Source organism: Setaria viridis, chromosome 3 (genome assembly GCF_005286985.2).
Source record: "Setaria viridis chromosome 3, Setaria_viridis_v4.0, whole genome shotgun sequence".
Classification (NCBI taxonomy): Eukaryota; Viridiplantae; Streptophyta; class Magnoliopsida; order Poales; family Poaceae; genus Setaria; species Setaria viridis.
Window position 1 is genome coordinate 19,083,430 of NC_048265.2, and position 12,228 is coordinate 19,095,657.

The 12,228-nt window shown below is 45.8% G+C and overlaps 1 protein-coding gene across 1 annotated transcript; it reads right to left on the minus strand.

Moving 5' to 3' along the window:
• Positions 1-3,526: 3,526 nt before the first annotated feature.
• Positions 3,527-9,171, minus strand: LOC117847972 (GDSL esterase/lipase At2g42990). The gene is made up of 3 exons (XM_034729281.2): positions 8,710-9,171; positions 5,177-5,666; positions 3,527-3,887 (listed from the first exon to the last, which is right to left on the minus strand). The coding sequence occupies exons 1-3, from the start codon at positions 9,085-9,087 to the stop codon at positions 3,691-3,693; spliced, it is 1,065 nt and encodes a 354-aa protein (XP_034585172.1). The 5' UTR covers positions 9,088-9,171; the 3' UTR covers positions 3,527-3,690.
• Between the last annotated feature and the right edge of the window lie 3,057 nt (positions 9,172-12,228).

A 12,228-nucleotide genomic window follows, 5' to 3' on the forward strand; every position in this document is an offset into this window, starting at 1 on the left:
GACAACTGGCCCGTATCCAGTGCATGGCAGGAGCTCGGGCTGCTGATTGGCGATGGTGACCACTCTTTGTGCAAGCCCTTGTTGGAATCTTTCAACCGGAGGTCAAAATACTCTTGGACTTTCTTTGGCCGAAGAGAAAATCTGCAACCCCCGATCACCCGTAGCTATTTCCCTTTGGTTGACACAGGTTTCAACTGATAGAGATACTTCCAGAGATCGAAATGTGGAGGGATGCCTATATATGCCTCACAAAAATTAATATACACAGCAATGTCCAAAATCGAGTTGTGGTTCAGATGTACCAACTCGATCTTGTACTGCGGATTTTCCATTCTATTTTTAACGTCCTTGGGGGCTAGGTACTTACTTCAGGTCGACGTACCTCCGTGGCTCCGCCAGTCCTCGTCCTCGGGGGCTGGGCGCCTACTTCAGGTCGGCGTGCCTTCGTGGCTGCACCAGTCCTCGTCCTCAGGGGCTGGATGCCTACTTCAAGTTGGCGTACTTCTGTGGCTCCGCCAGTCCTTCTCCTCGGGGGCTGGGTGCCTATTTCAAGTTGGCGTGACTCCGCGGCTCCGCCAATCCTCATCCTCGGGGGCTGGGTGCCTACTTTAGGTCAGCGTGCTTCCGTGGCTTTGGCAGTCCTCATCCTCCAGGGCTGGGCGCCTATTTCAGGTCGGCGTGCCTCCAGAGCTCCACCGATCCTCGTCCTTGGGGGCTGGGCACCTATTTCAGGTCGGTGTGCCTCTGCGGCTCCGCCAGTCCTTGTCCTCGGGGGCTGGGCGCCTATTTCAGGTCGGTGTGCCTCTGCGGCTCCGCCAGTCCTTGTCCTCGGGGTCCTAGCAGACACCAAAAGGGAGTAGTCCTTCCTGGCTTTACCTATCTTTGTGCTCGGGCACTAGGACCTGCTTCTGGGATCAACATTTTCTTTTTTGACCATTGGACCGATTATACTAATCGCTTCAATGCTCGGGGGCTACTCCTATTGAGTGCATCTTGCAACGCCCTCCATGTCCTTCGCTTCGACCTGCTGGATGCCCGGCATCTATCAACTCGGCACTCCATTTTGCTTTGCGCGTATGGCTCTGCGTTCACTTGGATTTTCTTCTTTTTTGAGCACTGCGCAGCCTCTCCATCACCATGACGCCATCACAGCTTCAGCCGACCACATTTCAAGCTTCGCTACGATGACTTCAAGTTCCTTTTCGCCTACACATCGCTCGAGGGCTTGAGGGATATGGGTACCCCATGGGTCCCCATCCACCAGGATACTATCCAAACCTAACAAGTGGGCCCGCTAGACCAGGGCATGCGGGCTGAGGATATGAAGATACTTGGAGTACACGTCAAGGAGGTCGGGCGGTTCAAATCAGCCCGGATGTTACGGGATGTGTATTGTACTCGGACTCAGAACACCTTCCATGTAACAACCGAGTAGATTAGATCTAAACCGACTTGTAACCCTAGGTTTTCAGGCTATATAAGGCGGTCAAGGGCACCCCCCCGAGGATATACAAAACCAAGGATCGTGTATCAACTCTCGAGCAATACAAACCAGCAGCATACAGGACGTAGGGTATTACTCTCTGGAGGCCCGAACCAGTCTAAAACCCTTGTGTCCCTTGTGCTCTCACGATCACCTTCGCGTTATTGGTTTCACAATTGCCTCCACCTACAAATCAACCACTTGGGTAACCTCCTGGTGGACTGCCGAGCTTATAAATCCGACAAGCCAACTCCCAAGGAATATGATACCCTTTCCCTTATATAAATATGTAACCAGACCATTCATTCAATAAATGATGAGAATTCTCAAATTCATTCCACATTTTCACTCTTCAACAAAAGCATTCTATGGTACGGTTGGGGTTTACAGCGGGGTAACTCAAGTGATTAAAAAATAACCAAGTCCAACAGATTACTCGTCAGGTTTCAATTAAAATCAACATCGTGTTTACCATGGGGTAACTCAAGTGATTAAAAAATAACCAAGTCCAATAGATTACTCATCAGGTTTCAATTAAAATCAACATCACATAACCATCCATAACCTATTAAATAATCATTTCTTTTGCTTCAACAACATCCTATTAAATAATCATTTCTTTGTCTTCAATACATTTAATTAAGTGCAGCTAGTGTTTTTAGTAACTACACTCTTGATATTAGTAACCATCCCGTCAGCCCGTCCCCGCTGGGCCCGGAGAACTAGAACAACTTCGGAAGGGCACGATTGTGTTCTGACTCCTCCGGCACGAGGAACATGAGCACCTTCACCGTCACGGCTGCTTTGACACTTGTAAGGAATCGATGCCCTAGCTTAATACAGTGAGGAGGTGAATTAGGATAACTTAAAATTCTTAGTATACGGCTTCCATTATTTGCTTCAAAACATAAACTAGATCATGCTATTTAGATGTGTATTTATAGTTGATCTAGTAAAACTTCCCATCCACAAATATTTTTTAACCAAAAGTCAAACCTAGCAAGATACTACTGTAGAACGTAAAGGCACTCAAGTTGCATGAAAGAAATGTGGAAATATAAAAGAGTGGGTTAGGAAGGATGCAAACTTGGCACGGTGATTTATCCCGTGGTATCGGTAGGCAAATGCCATCCTAGTCCACGTTCGGGCCGCACGGTGATTTATCCCGTGGTATCGGTAGGCAAATGCCATCCTAGTCCACGTTCGGGCTCTACAAAGGATATGCTCCCGGTCACCAAGTCTCTCCTAGTCAAGATCTTGGCCTCGCCACAAAGACTCTCGCCAAGTCGGATGAAATGCTTGCCACAAAGGCAAGGCTCACCACTCCCTCTCTTCTGATCACCTTGACGTTGTCTCCGCTATGGAGCTTCTACACAAAGGAAAGGGTCTCCTCACCCCACGCATACAGTCGTTGTCGTCACTCCACACCAAACCGGAGGGTCAAATACTTGCCGGTGAGCCACTATGGCTCTAAGGTGCCGGCGCACAAGCTTACAATCATGAGGCAGCAATACCTTTCATCCTCTTTCTCTAGGTCTATCCTATCAATAATCACTCTTCTAAGCTTGTGCTCAGCCTTGGATTATCATTTTTGCACTTTTGGTGGCATGTATATGTTCTTGATGAGTCTTGATCTTGTCATTGTTTGGTGTCCTTGGACCTATAAAACCTACATTGTTTGGTTTGCATCCTTGGACCTATAAAACCTACAAGGCGCATGCTTAAGAAAATATTAGTCCCAATGATAAGCTTGTTAGGTCAAAATTGGCGGGAACCTAAATTTTAAAAAATCGACAGAAACTGTTTCCGAAAATTCAAAAATAAATTCTAGATTATTTTTGTGGGAAGAATATTTCGATGCCTCAAAACAATTTTCAGGGTCGGCTCATGCCATCACCCAACCTTGCAAATATGCATTTTCAGGGTGGGCCATGGCGTCACCCGCCCCTGCAAATTTATTTCAAGGGACGGGTGATGGCGTGACCTGCCATGAAAATGGCTTTATAGGGTCGGTGCGTTACGTCTGATCTTGCGAATAGCTACTTGTAGCTCTGAAAAGCAATAGCAGGTAACACACCCCTCTCTACAAATATCGTTAAACAACCGGTCCTACAAACCGTTTTTTAGCAGTGTAAATTATCATGAGCTAGGGTTAATCATGTCTTTTACTGCCTTTTCATATTAGAAATATTGGAGGTACAAAGACTTCAAAGGAATACTCGCAATGCAGAGTTCAGAATGTCATTAGCTATTATCTTGCAGGCCCGCTCCGACGGATGAGCTGAATCGAAGAACAAATACTTATTCGGGTCTTGACACGTCAGTGGCTCCTCCAAGCCGCAAAGGACCGATGTCTCGATGCGTCCTGTGCCACAGCAACCTTGCGCAACGTTCTCATCAAATCCTGGCCACCGCAAAGAAAGAGGAACAATGTGAGTACTTGAAGACTGTGCTCAAGTCCTTGCACAGTTGCACTATTATCTTAAAAACAATAATGGTTCGTTAAAAAAATAACAAAGCAATAATGGCAGTTGGCAAGTGATTGATTATCTAACAAAGTGCACATGCTACGGGCTATATAGGCATAATGTTGATTGTACTCTTAATCTAATACGACAAGACGGCGTTATGGACGAACTAATTAACAAAATCATAAATTCTAGAGCCAATTCCTTGTATGCCACCAAAATTAATGTTTCCTTGTGTGCCATCGAAATTCTTCAGTCCCCTGTGTGCCACTGGATAAAATTTCACATCTCTCTTGTACCATTTCTATTAGTTTTTTTGAAAAAACAGGAGGGGTTCAGAACCCCTACTGATTAATTATATATATAAAGAAGTAAAGTTGCAACAAAAGGAAGACAAAGAAGAGGCGTAACAGTGGTAAAATAAAAAGGAGAAAAAAGGAAAAAAGAAGGGAGGTCGAACAGGCAAACCAAAAAAGAATGACATGCAGAATGACAATTTTGCCCTTCTAGAATGAAAATAACAGATTTGAACATTGTGTGTGAAAGGAAAAAAAGAAGACTAGCAGTCTGCCGTGCACGGAGGGCGTGCGCCGTGCGAAGCCTCATCCTTTCGTTGCTTGCAAGTGCTGGGCCCTGTGCTAACAACATGCAGTGTGCATTTCTTTTCTGGTTTACGATATATCAGAATTTTTCTAATTTTTTTACGATCTCAAATGTCGATGATGTTTATGGTACATTGTTACTATACAATTCTACTCCCTCCATTCTAAATTGTAAGTCGTTTTGACTTTTCTAAGTTCGATATTATTATGCATTTAGACATACATTATATCTAGATGCATAGTAAAAATTATGTGCTTAAAAAGATTAAAACGACCTACAATTTGAAACGGAGGGAGCATGTAACAAAAAGTGAGAACATCAATGATTTTTCTTCATCATACTAATGGAATGCGAGGGAATAAGTTGAAATCCGTTATGTTCATTCTACAAGGGTAAAATTGTCATTCTGCTTGCCACTTAACCCTCTCCTAAGTCCTAACAGCCAACTAACCGAAATGGCATAGGAGGGATGTGAAATTTTATCCAGTGGCTCGCAGGGAACTGAAGAATTTCGATGGTACATAAAGGAACGCTATAAATTTTAGTGGTATACAAGCAATTGGCTCTAAATTCTAAAATGAAAACGGAAAGCCCTCTGTAGATAGAATGGACCAGTACTAACCGTAGTCCGACGGGTTGGCAACGATGGTAGACAACACGCTGTAGGTATCTGCGTACACCACCTGCGCGCCGGCGAGGCCACGGTTGAGCTTCCTCACGGCATCCTGCAGTTCGGCGTTGAATCGCATGGCCACCTGGTTGTACTCCTCGTTGCAACCGCCTGTCTCGTCGAGATTCAGCGTCCTCTCGGCAGGTATGCACCCAAATGGCCCGAGGCCCGTGAACCCGATCTTGCGGGCGCCAAGGCGGTAGGCGTCACGAACGGCCGCATCGGCGAGGCCGATGAGGTAGGCGACGTACTCCAGCGTGGTATACTGGGCGCGGCGAATTGGGAGGGCGAAGTAGTTCAGGATGAAATCGTTGGTGCCGATGCTGAAGATGTACAGAGCCTCGGAGATGATCTCGTCGGCCACGGAATGCCCCTTTGCGAGTTTCAGTCTTTCTATGAACTCCTCGAAGTACTCCAGCTGCTGGCTCAAGGATATTGCCGTCTGAAATTAATTCGGACATGCATGTTCCAAACAACAAAGAGTTAGACACCGAATAAAAATAATTCTCGTAGCTAGCTAATTTTCTTGTAACAAGGTCACACTAGTTGGTGTGGTAGTTTTCACAAAGAGCTCTATTGTAGTTGCTGAATTGGTAGATTTACCACAGACTGTCAGGTCATTCTCAATACAAAATTTCATATGTATGTTTCCAAAAGTACCACATAAGTAAGAATGTATTTAGTTCATATATGAAATAACTCACACAATGCATAGTTTCATCTTTTGTTGTTTCTAAGGCTACATGTAAGACACAAAAATCTTGAAAATAGTGTACATATGGTTTCATCTCCATGAAACTACTTTCTTTTCTCACCTCATAAATAATGTGCCATGTCATCAAAAATATCTATGTGACAGCTCATTTATTGTCCATGAAACTTCCATTGAGAATGGTTTAAGCGTACGCTATTATGACATCCCAGTAAAATCAAAGCATAATAAAAGTTTTTTTTTATAAAAGAGAGGGATTTCATTAATTTGTTGGTTAGCACAGTACATACCCCTGTTATAACCAAAGACCCCGACAGAAAAAATATAATGAGAACTTGTTTTGCAATCTCCATCTTCATGGCCAACCGTCGGTCTTCATTATACCCTGCCGAGCAAGGAAGACTTTTATAAATCTGTCGAACAAGGAGAACCCCAGGAGGAGCTAGCCCCTGAATGCCGGTGTTGGAAGAACTATTGTATGCTTTTGCAGGTTGCCTGAAGTCATGGGCGCCATGAAGCTAAGGTGCCTTGAAGGTTGTTGCATGCATTTTTTTAGAAAATGAAAGATAATATTCCAGCTTCAGACATCCTTTTGGAGAATGTATCAGACCACAAACATTACATAGAGGCACATGTTTCAAGTCAACATGTAGCCAAGATATCAAAAGATCCGATATACCAAATTAACAAAATCAAAGAAAAAGAAGAAACTCAAAATTTCCAACAAACTACTCTAGTAATCTCTCTTCGTGGCAAGTTTTGTAAAGTCGCCTCCAAATGAACCAACTTCTCCACATCAGGTAAAAGCGGAACTGAAAGCATGAGCCAATTCCAACAACGGGGAAGAGAAATAACTCCATCTGTTGATTGACGCTCCACCATCAAACCAAGATCGCATCAAAAGTATCCACACTTCCACTAACATAGGTAGTGGCCAGCGGGGATAAGCAAGATATCTATAGCTGTTGAAAAATCTGAGTTGGGTAACCACAGTACCCGCACGAAGTGCACCATCACTAAAAAAATCTCCAAAATGATGCCTCCACTGAGCAAACGACGATAGTCACTGCCACTGCCCGCCGGGACAAAGTTTTCACCTAGAGACCTAGTGATGGGGTGGGATCAAGACATGGTGGTGCCTCCAAGAAGGAAAATGACGCCCAAAGGTGGCATCACTGTGGTTTTTGCCAGCGCACCCTAGCTCACCACAACACAGCCCCAAGGGTCGACGAGACGCGTCCTATACCGCACCATCACCAATCACTGGAGGCTGAAGCACTTGGGACCCAACGTCGATGAAATACATCCCATACCACACTTGCTGCATGATGAGTTCATGAGCATCCGTTGCAAGCACGACGTTTGTGGCTATAGTTACCGGCCATCCTCCCCACTTCGCCAAGGCTGCCCACTGCCTCAGCTGCACTGGGCCATGTGATTACCGCCGTAGCCACTGTGGGCCTGCAAAGGTGTCGCGAGGCCCAAGCCTATGGGAGTGCAGCCCGTGCGACGGAACAGGCCCCCAATTTTCAGGGGCCCATAGTTTCCAGCACTTAGCCTGGGAAGCCCAATAGTTTTTAGCCCAGACTTCTATTCCATCCATCCGTCAATTTCGAATCTGCAGTTCCGCTCTTCCCGATCAGCCGATCGTCGGATCGTGTCTTCCGCTCTTCCATCTTCCCTATCGCCGACTCGGCAAGACCGCTAAAAGAATGAAGCACTTCAAGTAAAGATTACGAAAGCAAGAGCCGAATAGAGCCGAATAGGTACGGTTTTTGATATATCTTATTGTGATATATATCATATATCTTATTTATAGTCTTATTTTTTAGTGAGGTAGGCCTCATTTTAGTGTTTGGTACAGGGTCTCGATTTTTGCCTGCTCGGCCTTGGGTGTCGCTACAGCCGGCGCACGCCACCGCCGCAGCCCGTGCAAGACACACGCCTCCTCTAACCAGATCCATCTTGCCAGTCGATTCTGGCCATCAAGCATCGGATCCGGCATCCACCCACACGAACCGGCCACCACATGCCAGATCGAGCAGTCCAACCCTTCGCCTGCACAAGAGGGATGGAAGGAAGGGAGTTGTAGAAAGATTGGAGGAGGAAGAAAATGGAGCTAGGCGCGGCCAGGGGAGCAAGGCCGAGAAAAGCGGATCTCCCATGTCTATAGGACCTACGTGATCAAAATTCATTTTAGCACTGGAACATCCGACGGGCGTTAGAGCAATATATCGATTGAGTGAAGAGGTCATCGGATGATCCGGCACTTTTGAAACGAGCAAAAGCGCTGCAAACTGCCAGAAGGTGTTTGAAGGAAACTTTAACGCACCGCATCATAGTTTTGGATGTGAAGTAAAATAGGACCTTGGGGAGATTCATGTACGCATCTCGCACTGCTTATATTGTTCTAGTTGCAACGTCATTTATATGGCTGGTGCTACCTTTCTACATTTTCCACGTGAGATTAAGCCACCACATTAATTAGTACCTATATCCACCAAACTAGTACTAGCTTTTTTCGACGAACATATAAGGTGCTTGTCTAGGGGGAAAAAAAAGACGAAGAATCAGCCAATCAGTTCATCCAAACTCCCGGAACCAATCTAGGGCTTTGGTTTAAGGAATAGAGTCATCTGACAAAGGCTCTGCGATGACTTTTTCCATTTAGCTTGGACAACAAAGAAAGGTGCTAGAGTATTCAAACTCAAGAGAAGTTTACTTATTGTGGTTATTGAATACTCAAACCCAAACTCAAGAGAAATTTACTTACTGTGAATTTTGCTGTTAAATTATCCAGCCCGGCGCCTGCAGAAGCAAAGCTCAAACCGGTGGCGAGTTGGTCGATCGTGTAGCCGGTGTCGAGATAGGCCGGCACAGATGATGGTAACCCCAACATCTCTGAAACGAAGTCTGTGACAAGGCGGCCATTGGAGAACCGGCCAGTGGCGACGCCCCCATCGAAGTCACACCCATATGGTGGGAAATTGGCCTTCGCGACGGTGGGGATGAAGTTGTTGTTGCCTGTGTCGACCGTCGAGTCCCCGAAAACGATGATCGCCGAGACGTTGCCGGCGGTGGCTCTGCTGGACGAGAATGCGAAATGCAAGACGAGAAGCAGCAGACGGTAGCAAAGGCTTTGTGGGGACATGTTAGCACTAAATGGAATGCAAGATGTGAAGACACCAACTAACGAATAGCTTGAAGAGACTCAGTCACCCAGAGTATCTCAATGGTTTGATCGGAGCGATACTTAATTAGATACTGCTGCCTGTACCAATCAAGATTAAACATTTTCCTACCAGCCGTGATGTCGTTTCCTAACTTATGTCAGGATCCTACTTCGTTCTAGAAGTACTATTGTGTTTCTGCGAGTAATATTGTGTTAATATCTGTCTTTTACATTAGAAGCACTTAAGTAGGTCAACCTTCCTTTTGACTGTGACTATTATTCCCTCCGTCCCAAATTACTATTCGGTTTAGCATTTCTAGATACATAGCTTTTGTTATGAACTTAGATATATGTATATCTAGATACGTAGCAAAAGTTAAGAATCTAGAAAAGTGAAAACAAATAGTAATTTGAAACGGAGAAAGTATATACCACTGTAGACATGTGAGATATAATGGATGTATTACTTTTGAGATGTATAGTTGTCTTATGAACGTGAGAAGGGTGCAAAAACATTTACTAGTATATGATAAACATGATCATTCTATTTATAATATATGTATGTGCAAATGGTGCAATTAATTAATTGTGGCTGGTACAACCATACGATGTAAATAACAATGCAGATTGCGAGATTTTCGTGACGGTCACTAACCTCCATGAGAACATGTTTCTTCATGACGGTAGTTGTCCCGTCACGGGAAAAAAGATATATTACCATGAACATCAGCCAACTGCCGATAAAATTGCCCATGCAAACTGGCCACCATCCGGGACTGCGGATGGGAAATATTCTCCTCTAGCTCAACCGCCATGAAGGGTTAAATTTTCATGCCATCCTATTGGCTATTAGTGAGGGTAATTACTCACAGTATAGCACCGGACCGGGATAACGCGCGACCCGTCACGGAAAAACTCAACGCGCGAGCCCCTCGGATGAATCAACGTGTGGGCACACTCCAATTACCAGAGCAACCATGTAGCGCCACCTTGTAGCGACACATGTTCGAAAATGGGTAGAAGCACCCTACGCACAGCTGGTCAACACAACACGTCGCTTTAAGGCTTACGTTGCCGATGGCATCAACATTTATAACTAGATGTATTCGTACCGAGGGGTACCTGAGGTACTGTTTTACATGTGGGGTTCGTCGAAGATCAGGAACTCGAAAGTGAACTCAAACACACAATTTAGATAGATTCGGGTCTCTTATGTCGCGTAATACCCTACGTCCTGTTGTTGGTTGGATTGTATTGATTGATGATTGTTTGGAGAGGGTCTCTGCCTCACCTTATATTGCTAGGGGCATGGTTATAAGTCGGTTGTTGTACAAGAGCACTAGTCAAATTCGACTAGAGAGTCCTACTCAAATTGCTACGAGTAGTTTCCTAATCTTTGACTAGTCCCTGTCCTCCACGTAGACCACGCCGTTCTGCACCATAGTCTCCATGTCTGACATGTCTTGGTGTACAACCCCATATGTAGGACTGTCCAAGCCTCCCGGTGGATCCATAGATGTATGGACGACAAGCTCCCGAGTACTTTTTAGTCAAATGCAGCAGTCTCGAGTACTTCTGCAGACGTCTCCAACTAGTTTGTGGTGCTCCTTTGAGAACTCCATCGGATTGGGTCTTCGAATGTGCTCGAGTACTACCATACGGCTAGAAGGTGCTCAAGCCTCATTTAACTTTGTCTTGAATCTCTAATATTGATCTTTATATGGAAGTGCGATGAAAATCGCACAGAGTAGCCCCCGAGCCTTAGGTTGAATTGAAGAATCAGACTGAGGGTCAATCTTATAATTTCATATTTTTTTCCTCTTAAAACCCGAAGAAAAAACTTTTTGTCCAACGGGCACGTGGCACAAAGCCCCCGAGCCGTTACACGACTAGTTTGGGTATAAGGGTCAACCACTGGTCAACGTGACTGTTCGTCTTCAGAAACCATATCTCTTCCAAAAAAATTGGAAACCATTCCAATGATAACCGATGGCTTTAAAAATGGAATATTCCCCGTAATTCTCGCTGCTCGGTTACCTGTGCTGCGGTTATAAATATCGGAGGAATCTTATCCCTTCGTTTTCACCCGAGCTAGTGCGTCCGAGCCATTCATCTTCTCACTATTGCCCTAGCGCCACCCCGAGCATTGTTGCCCTAGTGCTGCCATTTGCCATCCCCGAGCATCACCACCCCCCACTGTCTAGTCCTCCAGCTCATGTGCTAGAAGACCATCGGAGCAATGGCGCCCAAGAAAGCATCCTTGAGCAAGGCGGCGGAGTCCAAGAAGCGCAAGGCCGCCAAGAAAGAGATCCAACTGCCGGCGCCCAAGTACGGGAAGACCGACCAGACGATGCTACTGAATCAGCCAGCGCTTGGAAGCCATCCACCTTGAAAGAGGCAGACATCTAGGTACTGGTGGGTGCGAATCTACACAATTCATTGAGCGCGGGCTGGCTCTGTCATCGTCTGACTTCTTCCGGGGGCTTCTGAGGTATTACAATTTGGAGCTTGTCCACCTCAACCCCAATTCTATCTTGCACGTTGCTATCTTCGTGCACCTCTGCGAGGCCTTCTTGGGTATTCAACCCCACTTCTAGCTGTTTAGGAAGTTCTTCAGAGTGAAGCCCCAACCCCGGATGGACCATACAGAAGTAGTCGGAGGGGGCGAGGATCCAGCTTTGGGAGCAGTTCAAGAGCCAATACATCGAGAATGAGCTCATAGACTTCATTCTAGATGGAAGCAACGGTGGTTCTACATTGGAAATCACGAGCCCCATCTTCCCAAGGTCACCGGCCACCATCCAGTGTGGAACAACCACTGGTTAGACAAGTCAAGTACTACCAATAGCTTTCAGTTGCCGGATTTGATTAAGAAGATCGCCGCCTCATGAAGGATGGTCTGACCGGCTTTGGTGTAGCCTTCAGCTTCATGAGGAGGCATGTCCAGGCCCTGCAATTGTGTTGCACAGTAGCATATGACTACTCGGGTCCCAATGACCCGTCGAGGATGACGTTGGAGGAGTTGTCCCCTGACTAAATGATGGCGCGTCTAAAGCGCTTCTTCAAACGAGTCAAGGGTATTCTGGCGATCTTACGAGAGCACTGCGCCGATAACCCGCC

Excerpts from the sequence above, each read along its gene's own strand:
- LOC117847972 (XM_034729281.2), bottom strand. The coding sequence starts at position 9,087 with ATGTCCCCACAAAGCCTTTGCTACCGTCTGCTGCTTCTCGTCTTGCAT. Across the intron at positions 5,667-8,709 it reads ATTTAACAGCAAAATTCACA|ACGGCAATATCCTTGAGCCA; the intron begins GTAAGTAAATTT and ends AATTAATTTCAG. Across the intron at positions 3,888-5,176 it reads TGCCAACCCGTCGGACTACG|GATTTGATGAGAACGTTGCG; the intron begins GTTAGTACTGGT and ends TGCGGTGGCCAG.